We start from the raw sequence: 22,500 nt of genomic DNA on the forward strand, positions 1-22,500 counted from the left end.
GCTTTTGGGAGCCCGTAAAAATATGGCAATGAATGGTTCATAACTTTGAACTTTTCTAAGACCTCGATATCTTTTTTATTATTTTTTATTTTTCTTACGGATATCTCTTCGTTTGCTGTGCTTAGATGTTGTTTTGTACAGAGGTCTTTCTTCATATGTAAAGACTGCTGCTATTGATAGTAATGAGACTCACTCCGAGAGATTAAATAATAAATTAGAAAGACTCATACGAAATAGTACATGGAATAATATGGGATTAGAAATTAACGTTTTGAATTAATCGAACCGTCCACTCACGGTTAATGAGCAAACAGCTCTGGATCTACTGTAGGTATCTCTTTTGCTATGAAATCCGAATGGGAAAGTCATTTTGATTATGTGGTGGCCTTTGATAAACATTTCTCTAAAAATAATTTTGAAAAAGATGAAATTTGTCTAAAAGGAATCTTATTAAATGCATTAGAACAAAATAACAGTAAAAATCCGCTTCCTAGAAGGTCTCATAATGCAATTTTTTCATTACACAAAACCGATGATATCATCATCACAAAATCGGATAGAGACGGCAAAATAGTTATTCTTTATAAAGAGACGTATGTCAACAAAGTTCAACAGCTCTTAAACGGTGTCACTACATATGCAAAGCTAACAAAAGACCCCCGTAACTCTATTGCTCCATAATTTTTCAAATCCGTAAGAAAAATCGGAAATAATAAAAAAGACATCGAGGTCTTAGAAAAGCTCAAAGTGATGACCCTTTACTGCCATATTTTTACGGGCTCCCAAAAACTATCAAGGACGGTGTTCCCTTGCGCCTAATTATCCCAGGCCAAGGGTCATTTATATATGATATATCATAATGCTTAGCAGACTTGCTGTCTCCCTTTCTAGGGAGTTTTTCTTTCGCACATATCAAGCATGGAAAAGGGTGTCTGACGATACTGAAGCTGTTGGTGAAGGAGCCTGGACAAGGGTGTCTGATGGTGCAGGTGGCATCCCTGGTTGCCACTCTGTGGTACAGTGCCAGGAGGACTGGCCTGAAGACTGTGGTGACTGGGGCGGTATCCAGGTTAGAGGTGATGGCTGACTGGCTGGACGATGCTGCTGCTGCTCTGGCGATGCCTGCAAAATTGGTGGTCGAGGTGGATGCCAGAACTGCTGCTGGTGAGGAGGCTGCCAAGGTTGATGCTGCTGTGGGCCTGGCCAGGTCATGAGTGGGTGTTGAGTGGCTGCTGAAAGAGCTGACGCCACTGCCTGTAGTGGTGTACAAGGTTGAGGCAGTCTATGTGGAATTCATTCCAATAGTCCTCCAGGATGGCATGCATGTGGCCTTCCAGCAGGCAGGTAAAATCATGTACGATCTTGTGCTGGCCAGAGTACGTGTGGCTGGGCGTCAAGGATTCTGCTTTGGAGAGGATCTGAAACATACAAACATTTTAACAATTTAGTACAGCATTTCAATGCAATATATTGCACATTCCATGTCAAAAGCAATGGATGAAACTAGAATACAATCTACATGTAGATATTAGGATTCTCACATCTTGCACTACATTACTGAGGTCCTTGTGGTTCACCCAGGTGTCGGCGGTTGTAGTGTCTGTGTGTGTTGTTGGTGGGCTGGGCGACTTCCCCTTGCCCTTGCCCTTCCCGGTGCTAGTAGATGCTTGGCTGTGGAAACCTGTGCACCTCACTTCATCGTCTCCGTCGCTGACCATCTCTGCACCTGACTCTGGAACAGTAAAAAGCTCACTGGGTACTGTCTCTCCCTGGACGATGTGTTGTATCAGGAAACACCAGGTCTCCATGATCTGGTCGTCACGGGCACTCCTTTGGGGCTGGCTAGCTCCACTCTTCTTCTCCTTTTTCATAATCTTCCCCACCCTGGTTCTCAAGTTCTCGTAATGCCTCTTGCATTGGGCACTAGTGGCAGGAGGCTCCAGCTGCTCTCCAAGTCGGTCCCATCGGCTGTTCTTGGCTGCCATGTTGAGCCACTCCTTGTGCTTCCTGTCGTACAGCAGGTGGTTCTCCTTCACAAGGTCAGCCAACCTAAACTCCGCCTCTTCTGTCCAGCGGTAGTCAGGGATTTCTTTCTTGGACACCCGGACCCGCTTCTTCTGCTTTCTCTCGTCCTCACTGGATGGCTGTCTCTGGCTTTTGATTGGATCCTGCTGTGTCTCCAGGATCACGATATCGAGACTTAATATTGATGAGTGAGGAGAATTATCTCTATCAGTGGTCTCTGCCTCTAGCCTGTTGGCTTCTGTCCTTCTCTCTCTTCCTTTTGTCAGCTTGATCTTAGGCATGTTGTCTCTACGCTGGTGAGCTCTGGAAAGGCGAACAGTGTCCTGGAAGCTCTCTCTCTCTCTCTCTCTCTCTCGTCTCTCTCTCTCTCTCTCTCTCTCTCTCGTCTCTCTCTCTCTCTCTCTCTCTCTCTCTCTCTCTCTCTTTATATATATATATATATATATATATATATATATATATATATATATATATATATATATATATATATATATATATATATATATATATATATATATATATATACCCCTACACCAACACGAGGGCCACTGTCGTGCAGCAGTCGCGAACTGCTCGTGAACTGTTCGTGAACTGTTCGTGAACTGTTCGTGAACTGCTCGGGACATACACAAACTGTTCGTGAATTGCGTAAACTAGTCGTGAACTGCTCGTGCCATCAATGCATGAAATACGCGTGACCATGTCAGTGGGAAGGCACAGCCACGCTGTGACGTGCACATATTCGTGAACATGTCGTCAACTACTCGTGAACTCGACGTGAGCTGTTTGTAAACTATTTGTAGTAGTTCGTGACAGTCGTGGCATGGCACGCATTGCCACGTACTGGCTCGCATCCTCCCACATCGTCCCGACGAGTTCACGACGAGTTCACGAACAGTTTGCACATAGTTCACGACCCGGTCACGAAATTTTGTCGTGACCAAAATTTTTAACATTTCAAAATTGTCGTCACGACATGCCACGATGTCACGACGGGTTTACGAACACTTCACGCCAGTTTATGACTAGTTTGTGCATTGGCACGACTCGATTCGTGACAATGCGTGCCACAAATTCGTGCAAGTGTCAGAGTGGGGTAAGACTGTTTCTTAGGCGATCAGTGAGACGATGAACGTCGACTGTATTCATCCGGAAGAATTGTTATGCATAGAATAAAAAAAAAAATAGATAAATCTGCAACTATATACTAAATAAGTGTTTGGGCACTGAACTGCGTAGAAACTCCCGGACATGGAGTACATACTATTGGTATTTAAAGAAATAAGCTCGTGTTGTTTTTTAGGTTTCATTCAATTTTTAACACATTTCTTTGAAACTGAATTTTCTTTGGCATGCTCTGTTGCATATAAACCCAAATTCCTTTTATTGGATTCCTTTCCAAGTGTAAATAACTATCTAGTCTTTACTGATATGTCTATAACAGGATTTTAGGCACGTTCTTCTGTTTAATCATATGAATTAGCAGAGTGGACTAGTTATATAAGTGAAATCTTTGTAATTTTATAGCAATTTTCTATCGATATAATAATTGATATAATACTCTGTATATCTAAATATCTGTTTCATTGGGAGTTTCAATTATTTCAGATCGAAATTGAAGGATTGACGGGCAGTATAAGCTTTAATGACAAAGGTAAAAGGAAAAACTACACTCTGGATGTCATAGAAATGACGTATAACAGTGACTCTAAAACTGTAAGTGTTTGCCATCCAAATATTATGCTTCACTTTTTCTTTTTCCATCATAAATTTGTAATTCTGATAATCTCTGCTTAGAATTTGTTTACGGTGTTTGACAAATAAAAGTGTGAATCTGTTGCAAAATTACATACAAGAGCAAATGCAAAAAAATAACATTGGTATTAAAAAAGTGGTTATAGCTTCAAGTTGTGATGTTTAAAACTGCTAGCAAAATAACAGATATGAATTTCTTTCACATAAGGGACTCATACCAATTTTAATCCATTATCAAAAGTGAATGAAAAGAATCACAAAATACTTGAGATGCATTTCGATCTCAAAGACTGCCTCCACAGTCGTAGTGACAAATTTCGGAGAAAGGTAAAATAGAGGTCATTTTCAAATCCGGAGAAAACTGATGGACACCAGGAGAGAAGCAATAGAAAGGAAGAACGGGGAATCAGAAAAAAGGTAAAAATTATCCAAAACGATAGGATATATATATATATATATATATATATATATATATATATATATATATATATATATATATATATATATATATATATATATATATATATATATATATACAGAGAGAGAGAGAGAGAGAGAGAGAGAGAGAGAGAGAGAGAGAGAGAGAGAGAGAGAGAGACAGACAGAGAGAGAGAGAGAGAGAGAGAGAGAGAGAGAGAGAGAGAGAGAGAGAGAGAGAGAGAGAGAGAGAGCACAAAAACTCCTGAAGGAATGTTACCCACTGCTTTCATCGAAGGTGACTCCCCTTCAAAGCAGTATCCCTTCACCTCCATTCCCGTATGCCATCACATCACATTTGCAAAGGTAAGTAGATGTTACAAAAAGGGTTACAATGTAATTCATTATGTTATTATTTTTAGCATTTAGTTTTAATAGTTTGTATACACGTTAAAACATATTAGTACAATATTTAGTTTTATAATGTGAACATTTGTCTGGTGCTTGGGAACGAGTTAATGTGAAAGATTTTTTCCGTTTTCGAATAAATAAATTTTTGACCAATATTCCTGAATGAATTATGGCCGAGAACCGGGCTATTACTATATATATATATATATATATATATAATCATCATCATCATCATCATCATCATCTCCTACGCCTATTGACGCAAAGGGCCTCCGTTAGATTTCGTCATTCGTATCTTTCATGAGCTTTTAATTCAATACTTCTCCATTCATCATCATCCACTTTGCACTTCATCGTTATCAGCTATGTAGGCCTGGGTCTTCCAATTGTTCTAGTGCCTTGTAGAGCCCAGCTGAACGTTTGGTGAACTAATCTTTCTTGGGGAGTGTGAAGAGCGTGCGCAAACCATCTCCGTCTACCCCTCATCATGATTTCGTCCATATATGGTACTTGAGTAATCTTTCTTATAGTTTCATTTCTAATCCTGTGCTTCCATTTAAATCCCAATATCCTTCTAAGGGCTTTGTTCTCAAATCTAATAAAATTATTAGAGACTTTCATTGTCATACAATAACTCATGTCCATAAAGTAACTCTGATTTCACTAAACTGATATATAGTCTGATTTTTATATGTAATTTCTGGCTGTTTGATTTCCAAATTTTACACAACCTAGCCATTGTCTGATTTGCTTTTTTCAATCTGTTACTAAACTCCAATTCTGAAGACCCAGTATTAGAGATCATAGTTCATAACTACTCAAAAGATTCTACCCCATCAATCCTTTCACCTTCCTATGATATTTCTTCTTCATCTGCATACTGCGTTCCCAACATCTTTCTTCTATTTATCTCCAGCCTAACCTCGTGTGATATGTCATGCATTCTGTTAAGCAAGCATAGCAAATCCTGTGATGTTCTGCTAACTAGGAAAGCATCCTCAGCATATGCTAGTTATTTTGAATTCCTCTCACCAATCCAGTCCAATACTTCTCCACCATCTCTGACTGCTCCATGCATTACAAAATCCATAAGGAGGATAAACAACATAAATGATAACAAATTCCCTGTGAGTACTCCGCTTTTCACTGGAAAATCAACTGATAGGACTCCATTAACATTAACTTTACACTTGTTATGATCATGAACAGGCTTTATTAAATTTACATATTTAAGAGGAATTCCATAATAACGCAGGAATCTCCACAAAATTGGTGGATGCACAATATCAATGGCCTTTTCATAGACCACAAATGCCACCAAAAGGTGATTTCTATATACTACGCATTGCTGTACAACATCTCTGAAAATGAAAATTTGGTCAGTACAACTTCTACCTTTCCTAAATCCTGCTTGTTCATGTCTCAGCAATCACTCAGGTCTACTTTTTTTTTTTTTTACCAACACTCCTAACTCCATTTATCAGGTTTTGCCTCTTCATACCACATTCTACAAAATAATCTATTGAGTAGTCTCGGAGTCACTTCATTTTGGGCCAGTACCATCTCGGCAGTAATTCCGTCGTGTCCCGGGGTTTTCCGTCTCTTTATTTTTTTAGGTTAGCTTCAACTTCAATCAAACTTAATTCATTCATGGGCTCATCAAGGTCTTCCTCAGCTTCAGGTATATCAATTAAATTATTGCCTTCATGTGTCCTATTCATAACCTCACTGAAGTGTTCCTTCCAAAGTTTTCTTTCTTCATATTATGTTGCTATAACAGAGAAATCTCTCTTTTTGATGGTTCTATGCCTCCTTTTCTTTGCTTCAGTCGAGATTTCATCAATAATTTTATGAGCGATTTTTTCACAATAACCACTTCCTGAATTCTTAGCTTTGTCGGCCTCATAAGCTTTATCTAAATATTCTCTCCAGTCATTCCGGGCTTTTCTTTTGACCTCATTGTCAATACTGGAATACTTAGCGTGCTCTACCTTGAAATTTCTATTACTTCCTCGAAAGCTTTCAAAAAATCCATTCTCTCCTGTCTCCTTTTTATTGTATCCCAAGTATCATTTGATATCCATGGCCTTTTCCTTGTAACTGTGTGTCCCTAAACTTCACGATCAACTGACTGATATATGTTCTTAATATCACACCATGTTTGTTCTTCGTCTTTTAAAGTATCTAGACTGCAAATCGATTCTTACACTCAATTGTAAGTAATTCTCTGTGCTCGTCTTCTAAAAGGTTAGTTGTATCTAACCTAGGCATTCTATCCATCTTTCTGTTAGGTTCTTTCAGTTTTAATTTCAGTGTGGCATTGAGGAGCAGTTTATCACTACAAATATCTGTACCTCTATAGCTTCTTACATTTCTTAGCGTCGTCATTCTCTCTTTATTTATGGCAATGTGATCTATCTGATTTTTGTAATTGGCATATGCTGAAATTCGTGTATACTTGTGGATGTTCTTGTGTTGAGAAACAGTACCTCTAATGACAAGACTGTTTGCTGAACAGAAACCTTTAAAATGTGCTCCATTTTCCTTTGAAACTATGCCAAGAACCTTGACACCCATCACATTCTCTACCCCTTGATAATTTCCTCCAAGTTTTACATTGAAGTCTTCAATCACATTTTCAATATGTCTCTCATGGATCTTATTTGTTACACTGTGCAGTTCTTCATAGTATTATTCTTTCCTTTCTTCAGGGGAATCATTTGTTGGAGCATAAAAAACTATAATATTCACATGGCAGTCTATAATACTCATGTATATATATATATATATATATATATATATATATATATATATATATATATATATATATATATATATATATATATATATATATACATACATATATATATATATATATATATATATATATATATATATATATATATATATATATATATATATGTATATACGTGTGTGTGTGTATGTGTATGTGGATGAAAATCAACACAATATCCTGCTCAATCAAGAATAAATTTCTATCTCTTATTGAATTCGAACCCTAATCCCTTCAAGTGAAAGGCAAGTTCGCCACCAACCATGGCACCAGAAGCCCTGAAACTGAGGTGTGCAACTTTTTCAAAAGAAGAACCACTGGTCAAGAATCTCATGTTACGGAGAACTGCATATAGGGATTTCAATAGAAAAATCACCAACAGAATTAGTTTTGCATTTTCAACTAGAAGCAAACATTCTGTTGTAACAAATGGCTTTACAGGACACGTGAAAGTAATATTGCAAAATAAAATAAAATAAGAAATCTCCTTCGCCCTATGTCAAGCGAAATATCTCAGGAACTAAGATTCCTAAAATCCCCAAACTAAACAAAATACTCTTGTTTTCTCACCCAGTTACCCATTTGAATAATATATGGATACTTCTCAGAGTGCATCTATACTTAGATATAGCTGGCATATGCTTGCTAAAATAAGTGTTTACTTGAATTGATAGGAATATCCTAACTTTTATGTAACCAATTGAAAACTTAATCTATTGGGATTGCTGCCTTTGCATTTGTTGGACCAATGGGTCAATATCAGGCTAGTGTGGCAGCAAATGAGGTGCTTTCAGAGTGTCCATCAGTTAGTGAAGACCGAAATGTATTCTTGGCACGGCTCATTTATGAAAAAAGTTGTTCACATGTAAACATGCAACCAAACACTACTATCATCTTGCTTGCATGACCAGCTAGTTTGGAAATATTAAAGATTTGAAAAATCTTGTTTGTAGAACTGATATATGGAGCTACCATCATACATATTTCTTGTCTCATTATCAAATTAAAGTTCAATTATTTCCATTTCCATATTTTCTGGAATAATTTTCACATCCACATGAATTCCGGAAGAATACAGTCCAATAGCTAACGATTTTCTAAAGGTCATGGGATTCGATTTATTTTTTTTTTCTTTTTGTAGAGCTGACAACCTGTCATATTTCAGACACTACTCATCACTTGTTATATGAATGTTTAATGTTAGTAAGTGGCTGTGTTTTGATTTTTCATTGGTGACTCCCACAACCACAATTTCGTCTGCTGCCCATTGATCAGGGAGAACAGGTCATTAATGAGTTCATCTTCCCTTTAACGCAAAACATTCAGGGGACTGAGATGGATTGTTATATCTAGCAAAAATCTTAAGTCACACTTTCATTATCATTCATATCAGGGATATAGTTACATTTCATGTCTAGGGAGAGCATCATTTATGCACTCTTTTCAGCATTCCTTCCTTACTTGGCCACTTGACTTTACATAAAATGCTTCAGATAATAGTATTCTGCTTCAGTATTTAGCATTAACTCTTTACACTGGCGATAATTCGAAAGTTATAACCTAATGAAGTTGACTGCTTTCACAAGAACATTGATTATTTTCTTTGCGCACAGAGCTTGCTCGTGCAGTACAGTGCAGGACAGTAACTGAAGACGAGTTATTATTTGGAGACTCCATTCTACCCTTTAATAATACTACAATAACATTCTCTTGTTATGTAATCGCAGGAGCCCTATCTGGGGTAATGCAAACTAAATTCCTGTAATCCAGTCCAAACCTAGCTAACACAAGTATAACTCTCTATGGGTGAAGGCTACAGCACCTCTCTCTCTCTCTCTCTCTCTCTCTCTCTCTCTCTCTCTCTCTCTCTCTCTCTCTCTCTCTCTCTCTCTATTGACGAAACGATATTTTAAGAATGTAGGTAATTAAGGTTTAGTAAATTTTTTGCTTGCCAGTTGACTCCATGGGCCACACTATACGATACTCATTTTTGGAGGGAATGGTGACACTGAAAAATTTTGACGGTCGCATGCGTCCTAGGGCCACAAGTTGCACAGACCTGCTCTGAAAGAAGTAGGAACCTAATTTCTAGCTGCATTTTTGGATTTACCTGGTGAGATATCAGTCTCTAATAAGTCCACTTAGTACTTAGGTTCCGACTTCTTTTAGATCCTCTGATGGAATAGTTGGTAGCAAACTAGCTTTTCATTTGAAGGAATTAGGGTATGAGATAGAAATATATTTCTATTCGAGCATGATATTGTGTTGATTTTCATTCATATTTATTCATTAAGTGTAATTCGAATAAAAAGCAAACAATTGTCACCTGGTAGGTCGGGAAGTCGGGGAAAACTTGCTGATAAAAGAGTTAGCACTCAGGTTCCAACTTCTTTTAGAGCCTCTCGTGGCATTGTTTGTAACATCCATGGCTTTCATTCAAAGGGGCCATGGTTCGATCCCATTATGGTCTTTATTATAGGCTTTAAGAAACCAACAATTTTTAAATGGGATGCCATTCATAAGGAAAGGTCAATGGCTGTGTACAATAGCCTGGAAAAATATCGCTATCAGTTTCAGAATATTTTGTTAATGCAAGGCAAATCTGTGTTGAGTGTGTACTCTCTCTCTCTCTCTCTCTCTCTCTCTCTCTCTCTCTCTCTCTCTCTCTCTCTCTCTCAATTGTAGAATAGGATCATTGAACAGGTAAAGTAAACAAGGGAGCCTTTTTAGGGTGACGGCCAGATCCCGTAGAAAACGGGAATATTCTGAACCCCCCCCCCCCCCCCCCCTTACACAACAGTTTCTTTACCTACGAGTACGACGGGAGAAGCCCACTTAAAAAACCCACCTAACCTATGCTAAGAGCCGTGTCCTTACCCAGGGGGGCTGCGCCCCCCCGGACCCCCCCCTTACACAACAAATTTAAGATCCGTAGACCATTTCCAAACGTTTTTATTCTATACAAGATAACAGTCGGAGCGATAATAAGCAAATTGGGACGCTTGGCCGTAGCGCTACAAACTACCTTAACCCTGGATAGGTACGGTCCTCGGACACCCCTTTAAGGGTATACTCGGACGCGAACGACCCCGACGCCAAAAAAAATTCTTGAAAAATCAGTTTTTGCAGTAACCTCCTTTTTTCTTTTGCCAAAAAAAACTTCAATGAATGCTTAAAACAACTGTAAAGATAAATACTACTCATCTGCAAAAAAACTATTTATTATAAATATTTTAAAAAATTAAGTAGAAAAAAAAAAAGACCTGACATAAAAATTCATAAAAAAAAAGTTTATACATATATACACAAATCCTTTTAGGAATTGATTCTTGAATGTTTAGGACACATCTTGATGTATTTTGGATGAAGTCAGACCCATGGAGGTGAAGATCTGAAATGAGAAAAAAAGGGTAACTTTTTTTGGCCAAAAAAAATTGTCCAAATTTCATGAATTTTTTTGGGTACCCAAATGAAATAGGAAGTGGCTAATTTTTTTAGGGAATAAACATATGTTATCCTAAAATAGAAATATGTAAAAAAATCTTCATTATTTTGTAAATTACATTTATATCAGGGGCCATATCTAAAGGTAATTTTTTGAGTACTTGGAAATTTCGTAAAAAAATACATATATTTAATATATAATATGATATTTATGCAGGTAAAAATATACCAAAATATCACAAATTCTATAGGGAACAAGAATATATATAGATAGGGCAGCTTACGCTTCGGATATGTCCACAAAATGGCCGCCAACCACACTGACTCAGACTCCCTAATCTGCCACTTGAAATGTAGGAAGGGTATGTCAATTTCAAGGTGTTATTTACTAATCTAATTATTATTGGATATGCATAAAAATTGTATGGTGGGTTGCTGGATATTTTATGACTATAAAATTAAAATTCTGACCCAAAAATTTTTTTTGAAGGGAAAAAAAATCGAAAAAAAAATGTAAAACAATATTTTAGCTAAAAAAATTTGATGATATTCAATCAAAAAAAAAGTAAACAAAATTTTCCGACAAATAAACATCTAGAGGAATCATTACTCTGTGATAGTTCCTTAGTACGTAGTAATTTTGAAAGAATTGGGAAAAAACGAAAAAATGGCAATCACCGGAAAATCGAACACATACCTATATATACGCCATATCTGGCTAAAAAAAAGATAGGCATGGGTAGCCAGATCATCTAGAAACACTTTCCAACACTATAAAAATATAAGTTTTGCGACACTACTTGCCAATTCCTTACGGTAACATGACTAAGCAAAAAAATGCAAAACAAATAAAAAGGGGCACTCGTGGAAAAATGGCCATTCTAATATACGGCATTTCAGAAAAAAAAAATTTCAGCCACGTGCTAGGCAAACCATCAAGGCATATTTTCCGACAAATAAACATATAAATGAAATATTACTCTGTGATAGTTCCTTAGTACGTAGTAATTTTGAAAGAAATGGGAAAAAACGAAAAAATGGCAATCACAGGAAAATCGAACACATACTTATATATACGCCATATCTGGCTAAAAAAAAAAATAGGCATGGGTAGCCAGATCATCTAGAAACACTTTCCAACACTATAAAAATATAAGTTTTGCGACACTACTTGCCAATTCCTTACGGTAACATGACTAAGAAAAAAAATGCAAAACAAATAAAAAGGGGCACTCGCGGAAAAATGCCCAACATTCTAATATACGGCATCTCAGATAAAAAAAAAAGACATGCACGTGTTAGCCCAACCATCAAGGCACACTTTCTAACACATAAACATGAAAAAAAAATCAATAATATACGGCAATTCCTTACTACGTAGTAAATTTTTACAAATATTGAAAAAAAACAGAAATTGGCAACCGCAGTTAAATACCCAATATACCAATAACTACGTCGTATCTGACAAAAACAAAATCACGCATGGGTAGCCAGATCATCTAGACACACTTTCCAACATTAAAAAGGCAAAAGTTTTACGACACTATTTCGCAATATCTTACGGAAAAATGACTTGGCAAAAAAATTAAAAAAAATTAAAAAGGGACACTCGCGGTAAAATGCCCGACATTCTAATATACGACATCTCAGATAAAAAAAAAGACATGCACGTGTTAGCCCAACCATCAAGGCACACTTTCTAACACATAAACATGAAAAAAAAATGAATAATATACGGCAATTCCTTACTACGTAGTAATTTTTACAAATATTGAAAAAAAACAGAAATTGGTAACCGCAGTTAAATACCCAATATACCAATAACTACGTCGTATCTGACAAAAACAAAGTCATGCATGGGTAGCCAGATCATCTAGACACACTTTCCAACACTAAACAAGCAAAAGTTTTACGACACTATTTGGCAATATCTTACGGAAAAATGACTTGGCAAAAAAATGAAAAAAAATGAAAAAGGGGCACTCGCGGTAAAATGGTCCTCGTGGTGATGAACAACATTTTAACTAAAAAAAAAAACATGCACATGGTAGCCAAACAATCCACCAAGACTTTCCACAACTGATAACATATACAAGTTGCACCATTCTACGACAATTTCATAATACGTAATAACTTTGATAATTATGCAAACTACCTCAGAAGGGTAAACTCGGACGCGAACGACCCCGACGCGTCTCAGAAATCGGGGAAGGAGTACAGCTACAGCAATGCACATCTGGACACTACTAGAGCGTGTAGGGGAGACACCTCCTGCAGGTCGATCACCCACAAATTCAGTCACAGGGGTGAGTCACATGAGAAAAACCTGTTTTTTTTTGACGCTCGGGGTCGCAAACGACCCACCGTACCTATCCAGGGTTAAACAAGTAAGATAGACAATAATGTATTCTTTAAGAACAAAGCCCTCAGAATGATAGTATGAGTTAAGTGGCAGGACAAGATTAGAAATTTTGGGGATTTGATGGATGCATACCCCTATGCAGATGCAGTAGGGACGAGATATATAATATCTGGAGCGTGTTATGCATGTCAAAGGGATAGGAGTGTGATGAGTACGGCCATCTTGAACACGTCCCCGCTTGAATTGTATGCGGATAATCAAGTCATGGCAGCGTTAAAAACTCAGTATGTCATTGGAAAGTCGATTAGAAATACTCTAAATGTGAGGAATAGTGTTCGGTATTCCTTAGATTTACATCATGTGAACAGACATTGCCAGAAAAAAAAAAAAAAAAAAAAAAAAAAAAAAAAAAAAAACCGGAGATTACATCAGTTCTACATTACATTAACAAATTCGATGGATAAGCTGAATCGGTGGGAATTTCATTAGGTTCGATATGTGCTATTCCCGCTAGGCCTTGACAGAAGGAGAATGATTGATACAAAGTGGCTGGCCTACTATTTGCCGAGAATATTCACCTTTAATCAAGAACTGGATGGGATTATGGTTATATCTAATCTTCTGGGGCCATTAACAACATTAGAAATTGTAAATAGTTTTCTTAAGACTGATGAAGAAAGTAGAGATACCTGTGGGGCTGACAGAGGACAGGTTGAATGTCACTATTTGTCAATTTATTTACAAGCCTTACCATTTCTATTTATTTCTTCAATCTATTTATTTGAAAAATAAAATAATATGAATAAAACAATAGAGTTTCAATTACCATCCTCGTAGTATGTATACAGTATATATAGTTATAAATATCAACACAGTGGAGAGCACACGATATATCAACCAATATAGGTTGTCTGGATGCATATCCTGATAACAAACCTATCACATTCATTAATAGGATTGTTTCACCGATAATTTTGAGTGATGATTATGAGTATGAAGTGGGCCTCGTGTCTATCATGCATCCAATTCATTTCTACGCCATAAAGTCAAATGATACACAGTTTCGTATTAAGTTGCATATACGGTACTAGCCTGCTAATAATACATCTACTGCTGAAAGTATGATGGCACATACATACACATATAGGCCAAATATAAGTGTCATGGCCGGTGATATGAAGTTCATTAAGACTTTAAATGACGATTTATATAGGAAACCAAAGATTTATTTTAGTAACAGGTATTCAACATTTATTAAGCGCAGCACCACATTCAAATAGGATGGCACTCAGAAAGAAAAATAACCAAACAATATATTAAGGGTGATTCATTTACTAAGGAGGATGTATAGGCAATTCATGAAACTTGCAGCAGTGAAACATCCAATCTGCTGTGCTTCAGAGATGATACAGAATATATAATCGATGGAAAACGAGAAAAGAGAGGGTTCATGCTATACATTGCCATCTGAAAATTCTGATGTTGATTATATGTTTAATTACTCGGATTTGAAACAACTGAGTTGCTTTGTTGGCAGACTTGTTAATATTTTAGACTTTCCATACAGATAACGGTGGAAATAGAGGTATATATGACACATTGTATAAGCTTCTAAATACAAAGGTGTTGGATAAAATATCTATTATTATTGCGGATCAAAATGGGAGTAATATAAGATTCATTGAAAGCTCTAGTCTGAATTACAACCTCCATATCAGTGTTAGGTAAATAAAATGATAGATACCCATATACCTAGCGTTAAATGAAAATTAATCATTGTAGGAAACTGCAGAATTTTTTTTTTCCTTCTTATTAGCAATATACCGGAATAGATATGCTTAAGATCACGAGGGCAACTTTCGTTCTACTATCAAAAGGGGATTCTGAAATGCTTTTTCATTCTAGACCTATAAGAAAAGGGGGTGGGCTAGATGATATTTCAATATTTTATCCGAGTTGAGGATGTGAATGAAGTGTATAGTCAGCTATATCAGGGGTGACTAGAAGGGTATAATTGTTTATATTCAAGGCTCTTAATCCTTCGGCTAAGGAATTTTGTAGGGGGGTACTAACCGATATGATCACTACAGAAAGACCATTAAAGGAATCCCTAAAAGAGCTGGGAGTTAAGGCAGTGAAGTCAGCAGGGATGATACTTCTAAAATGTTCAGGAAAGAGAAAGAAGTCAAACACAGAGAAGTCTGAAGGTAATTCGCAAGACTAAAGGCGGAAATTTATAAGTATGATGTGTATAACCTTCTGCATTCATTAAGACGTGGGACATCATACGGTTCTATCCTTTTTTCAATCTCATTTCGCAGCTAATCAGCATTTTCTACTTCACATCATGGCTTGGATGACACCGAATACATCAATCGGTGAAAATGAAATTCCAGTATCCTCGTATATGGCAGGAATATCTGAATAATATACAAATGTTAACAGGCAGACAATAATTGAAAGTTCAATTAATTCTGAAGAGAGGTTAGACTTAAACACCAGCAATGTGAGAATTAATACAGTATTATCTGATATGTATATAGAATTTTGTGCGAATGGAGGGATTTATTGTCTATAACATTAGAATTATTCATTCGTATCACTAGAACAATTCAACAGCAGCATAAAATGAAGGAGTAGTAAATGAGTTGAGTAATACAATATTCAAGTCCGTATCAGCCTTTCTGGAAAAGGAAATGATTGGGTTATTATGGCCCTTGTACAATTATATATCTTATAATATGAAAATAGTGATGAATGTGAAGCCGGAATCACTCGACAATATAGCAGGGTTTGGATATTTCTATGATGATTTTTGTGAGGAGCACAGGATTAAGGGATAGTGCACTAATGATACTTTTAAGGAGGGGGAATGTTGGGAGATTTAGCCCAAGCATAACATTTTCGAATTAACAATTACTTCCCGCAATTACTAGATATAGCAACTATTGATATGTGTCTAATGGATTCTGTCATTCTGAGAATTCGATAAGAGTTGGCGAATGATAGTTGGGTTACATACATGAATAAGGAGGGACCTTTAAAATTACTTGACAATAAAGTAATCAAAGTTATAGATAGATTGTGTCACTACTCATTATAACACAATGGATCCATTAAATCAGCCATTACTATAAAAGCCTATACAATACTTATTCAGCACGTCTCTTTATAAGACGTACATTGTTGGGGTTAAGGAATCGTCAATAATGATAGATGAACCCTTTCGTTCATACTTCCAGAAAAGATGACACTAGCACTAGTTGATATGAGCCATTGTTCAGGAGATTATACAAGAAATCCTATATTCTTCCACCTTACAAATATAAATAATATAAATATCACCATTAACCGGAAGTACCATATACATGTATAATATTGATGCAGCATTCCCGGAGAGAGTTATGCAGGTATAATATGAACCTCCGAAGTCAATTGCCTTAGACCATGAGAATATTATATACTTGAATAGTTTTATGGGTGGGAGAGCCATTTTTAATTTAAATTTCGTACATGAGTATATAAAAGAAGCTCTACCAGTAAAGAGGTTAGCCACTATATAAATCATTCTAAATGTTAATACAGTAGTAACAACTTCCCATGTTATCATGCTTTTTTGGGAAACTACAAGTATTTCAGCCATTGATGCCGACAGGATTATTAATTTTGATGTGAGGAGTTAGGACTGATGGATACTAGGGAGAAGGATAGGCCTCTAAAGGGGAAGATGGGGGGAAATTAGTGAATTATGTAGATATATTTGTGGGAGTTATAAACTTGATATCATACAGGAAGACAGCTATCACCTTCATTGCAAATACGTTGGAAACGTCTTCAGACATCGATTAACATGGGACAATGGGTAGGCTTTTATGTAGCTAAGTCACCTGAATGTTTTATAATATTCTTTGATAGTTATGGTATTAGACCCGAGATATACAGTAAACATTTCCTGACTTGCTTCAAGAGAAACAAATCCTTTGAATTCTTCAAATTCATGACACTCATACAGTCAGATTCATCATATAAGTGTGTGTCATATGTTTTCTACTTCATATATTCAGTTAGTCATTATGTTTCAGGACATACTTTCTGGAAAATAAAGACTATATTCTCCACCAGTACATTAAGCCTGAATGTCGCACTAGTAGTTAAGTATTCTTTCACTCACCTGATGAGTAGACATTGCTCTGGGTGGAAAAGAGAGCATTACATATAGAGAATGCATGGAAATGATGGATAATTATGAACATTCCCAAGTCTAATTATTACAAATAGCCTTGAGAGTGGATGTCCCACGTTATCGCAAGTTTATTTATGTCTATGATGAGTAAATTAATTTCCATATTCCTTTTTATTCATTTATTAATTAGAGACATGAATTATTTATGGGATTAGCTCATTCCTGTACTAACCGTGTGTCACACAATTGTACATAATTCCTTTTGCATATATTATGCTTGTATCTTCGCTCTTCCCTCGCACTAAACGAACATGAAAATTCATGTCTGCTGTTTCCTCTGTAACATTGTCTGTCTTGTTAACTTGTTATGTCCTGTTGCCTTGAGGGTTTGTATATGAAGGAGAGTGTTCTATAACAATATAACTCAGTTGATTGCATCCTGCCTTTGAGTTCACAACCCTCTATCGCCCGTCACTCCGGGGCACCAATGTGATGGGCCGATAGAGGGTTGTGAACTCAAAGGCAGGATGCAATCAACTGAGTTATATTGTTATAGAACACTCTCCTTTATATACAAAACCTCAAGGCAACAGGACATAACAAGTTAACAAGACAGACAATGTTACAGAGGAAACAGCAGACATGAATTTTCATGTTTGTTTAGTGCGAGGGGAGAGCGAAGATACCAGCATAATATATGCAAAAGGAATTATGTACAATTGTGTGACACACGGTTGGTACGCAGTCTGTCTACATCTGCCGACGTCCGCTTGGTAGCTGCCAACGGATCTGCGATACCCACCTTCGGTTACGAGAACCTCACATTATCGTTCGGAAACGGTAAATTCAATTGGATTCTCATTTCCACCTTCTGGTCGATGTCGCCCACCGACGATTGGTCAACGTAGACTCGTACTTGTCGACACCTCTTCAACCCGCCCCCTCTAACCTCGCTCTCCACATCAGCGCAACCACGGATGCCTATGCCCACCTCCTCACATCGTACCCGGAAGTTTTCCGTCCAGAACTTTGCCAAATGCCCACGGTTCCTGCCAAGCACGGTATTTATCACCATATCAAGACGACGGGACTCCCAGTCTTGGCAAAATTCAGACGTCTGGCACCGGAACGATTGGCAGCCGCCAAACAGACGTTCGCCGAAATGGAGGAAATGGGCCTTTGCCAAAAGGCCTCCAGCCCATAGTCGTCACCTTTACACATCGTTCTGAAGAAAGACGGCTCCCTCCGTCCGTGCGGGGATTACAGGCGCCTGAACAGCCAAAACAGAACCGGATCACTACCCCCTCCCAAACATTGCCGACGTGACCTCCTACCTGAACAAAGCGAAGGTTTTCTCTACGCTCGACCTCCTAAAGGGGTATTATCAGGTGCCTATGAACCCAGAAGACATCCCCAAGACCGCCATCACCACTCCGTTTGGTACATACACATTCAATTACTCCTGTTTTGGCCTTCGTAATGCTGGGGCAACGTTTCAACGTCTCATGGATGGCATCTTAGGGGACCTCCCTTTCTGTGTATGTTATGTGGACGACATACTTGTGTTCTCCTCCTCAAAAGAGGAACACCTCCGTCACCTGCGCATCGTGCTCGACCGCCTGCAACAAAACGGCCTTGTAGTCCGGTACGACAAGTGTACCTTTGGCGCCAACGAAGTGTCGTTCTTAGAGCAGCGTATCACTCCTGAAGGAGTCCATCCCCTCCCTGAGAAGGTAGCAGCCGTTCAGAACTTCCCCGCGCCCTCGACCGTCAAAGCTTTGCAGGAATTCTTGGGCATGATCATCTATTATCACCGTTTTCTGCCAGCCATTGCCGCCACTATTGCTCCCCTCTACGCCTCCCTCAAGGGCAAGCCAAAGGACCTGAAGTGCAATGCAAAGAAAGCCCTATCAACTGCTGCGGCTCTCACTTTTCCTATCCCACATGCCCCTCTCCTTCTCTCCACCGATGCCAGCGACATCGCTATTGGTGCAGTACTCGAGCAGGTGGTCAAAGGCTCGCCCCGCCCATTGGGCTTCTTCAGCAGAAAACTGTCCAAGGCAGAATCGGGTTACTCTACCTTCGATCGAGAATTGCTGGCGGTGCACTTGGCTGTCCGTCACTTTCGCCACTTCGTAGAAGGTACGCCCTTCGTCATTCGCACAGACCACATGCCTCTGGTGCACGCCTTCACTCGACAGTCTGACGCCTGGTCCGCCCGTCAACGCCGACATCTCTCTGCCATGGCTGAATACAATTGCACCCTCCAATACGTCCCTGGGAAAATGAATCCCGTTGCCGATGCCCTGTCAAGAAACACGTTGGCTGCCGTTCAACTGGGATTGGATTACAACGCTCTGGCTGAAGCCCAACGACAGGATTCAGAGTATCAAGCTTGTAGGACACCCTGCACGTCCCTCCGTTGGGAAGACTTTCCCCTCGAAGACTCCAACACCACCCTCCTCTGTGGCGTCAGTACTGGTAGACCGCGACCTTGGATTCCTGCTCCCATGCGCCGACAGGTGTTCGATTTCATTCACAGCCTTTCACATCCCTCGTGCCGTTCTACTGCACAGCTGCTGAAGGCGAAGTTCATTTGGCACGGCATTTCTAAGGATGCTAAGGATTGGGTCCGCGCCTGTACTTCTTGCCAAACTTCCAAAGTACATCGACACACGGATTCAGGAGTGGGTACCTTTCCTCAACCTCAGCGTCGTTTCGCACACATTCACGTCGACGTTGTAGGCCCCCTACCCACATCACAAGGACATCGTTACCTGTTTACCGTCATCGACCGCTCCACTCGTTGGCCTGAAGCCATTCCCATGGAAACTGCAACGTCCGCCTCATGTACATCTGCCTTACTCTCTGGATGGATTTCAAGATTCGGTATCCCTGACCATATTACTTCTGACAGGGGAACCACTTTCACCTCTCAATTGTGGACGTCATTAGCGAATCTCCTGGGCATCACCCTACATCAGACAACGGCCTACAACCCCACTGCCAATAGAATGGTTGAACGTTTTCATCGCACCCTCAAAGCAGCTTTGATGTCCCGCTGCAAGGATTGCAACTGGTTTACTCAGCTTCCCTGGGTCCTCCTGGGACTAAGGACCACTCCTAAAGACGCCCTCGACGTCTCGGCAGCTGAAATGGTGTATGGCGACCGGTTGGTCGTCCCTGCCGAATTTTTTCCTTCTACGACCTCCTCCGACGATCTCTAGCCCATATGTCACGTCGTGGGAAAATTTACTCCGTGCCGCCAGACTTACAAGCCCCCAGCGAAGCATCACATACCAACGGACTTGCACTCTGCAACGCACGTCTTCCTGCGCAACGAAACTAGCAAGCTACCACTAACGCCCCCTTATATTGGCCCTTTCCTTGTGATCCGACGCAGTCCGAAAGCATTCCTACTAAACATTTGGGGCAAAGAAGACTGGGTCTCCATTGATCGTCTAAAACCTGCTTATCTTCTGCCAGATGACCCGCCTACAGTTCGCCTCTCCAGATCAGGGCGCCCTATTTAACATGTACAGTATGTCATTTTTAGGGGGAGGAGCCATGTACCAACCGTGTGTCACATTATTGTAAATAATTCCTTTTGCATATATTATGCTTGTATCTTCGCTCTTTCCTCGCACTAAACGAACATGAAAATTCATGTCTGCTGTGTCCTCTGTAACATTGTCCGTCTTGTTAACTTGTTATGTCCTGTTGCCTTGAGGTTTTGTATATAAAGGAGAGTGTTCTATAACAATATAACTCAGTTGTTGCATCCTGCCTTTGAGTTCACAACCCTCTATCGGCCCGTCACATTCCTTACGGTGACGTTATTAGTGTAATGAGTTATTTGTTTCATACCATAGCAGACGGCCCATCAGACAATCTCTCTCAACAATGAAAGGAGGATGAAAATTGATACCTCTAAAGATTGGATAAAAGTGAAGACAGGATTAATAAGAGATATGATGACCTCCAGGAACCTTACAAGAATAACATTAGAAGCATTCCTACAAATCCAATTAAAATTCGTATGTGAATTCTAAACCTACACATTAGTTATTTTCTTATTGATCATCATCTCCTCCTATGCCTGTTGACGCAACGGGCTCTGTTAAATATCGTCAGTCCTCTTTATTTTCAACTTCTATTTCAATACTTCTCCATTCATCATATCCCTTTACTTCATGCTTCATAGTCCGCATCTATGTAGGCCTGAGTCGTCTAACTTTTCTAGTGCTTTATGTAGCCCAGTTAAACGTTTAGTGGACTAATCTCTCTTAGGGAATATAAAGAGCATGCCAAAACCATCTCATCCACATATGGCACTGAAGTAATCTCTCTTATGATTTAATTTCTAATCCTGTCCTGCCATTTAACCCCTGGTATCCTTCTGAGAGCTATGTTCTCAAATCTACTGAACCTGTTGAAAATTGTTTAATTGCCCTACTATGAATTATGTCCATACAGTAATACCGATCTTACTCAACTGAAATATAGTCTGATTTTTATATGTAATTTCAGGCGATTTGGTTTCCTATCTAATATGTTTTTTTTCAGTCTTGAACAAAATTATAATTCTTAAGAAGCTAAACTGGAGTCCAAGGCTCCTAAACACTTGAATGATTCTATCTTATTATGCTTTTCTCCTTCCAGTGATATTTCATCTTCCATTCCATATTCCGTTCTCAAATCTCTGTCTTTCTTCTATTTATCTCGAGCCCAACCTCATGTGATATTTCATTCATTCCGGTGAGCAAGCATTGCAAATCCTGGGGAGTTCTGCTAATGACAGCGTAATCAGCATATGCTAGGTCAGATAATTTCCTATTACCAATGCAGTCTAGTCCTTCTCCACCATCTCCCACTGTTCTACACATTATAGAATCTATGAGTAGGATAAACAATATATTTGACCACACATTCCCTTTGAGTAATTCGCTGTTCACTGGAAATTCCTTTGATTGAATTCCACTAACTTTAACTTCGCAGATGCTTTGATCATGAACTGACTTACTCAAATTCACATATTTAAGAGGAATTCTAAAATAGCACAGGAATCTTCCACACACACACACACACAAAAAAAAAATCACGCATTGC

At 38.7% G+C, this 22,500-nt stretch overlaps 1 protein-coding gene across 1 annotated transcript in view; it reads left to right on the forward strand.

The window, feature by feature from the left end:
• Positions 1 to 22,500, forward strand: part of LOC137644477 (glutamate receptor 1-like) — a 1,072,045-nt gene that overhangs the window by 834,855 nt on the left and 214,690 nt on the right. Inside the window, exon 9 of the mRNA XM_068377451.1 lies at positions 3,634 to 3,741. Coding sequence (XP_068233552.1) covers positions 3,634 to 3,741 — 108 coding nt within the window. The remainder of the gene's footprint in view (positions 1 to 3,633; positions 3,742 to 22,500) is intronic.

Source organism: Palaemon carinicauda, chromosome 7, assembly GCF_036898095.1.
Source record: "Palaemon carinicauda isolate YSFRI2023 chromosome 7, ASM3689809v2, whole genome shotgun sequence".
NCBI classification, from domain to species: domain Eukaryota; kingdom Metazoa; phylum Arthropoda; class Malacostraca; order Decapoda; family Palaemonidae; genus Palaemon; species Palaemon carinicauda.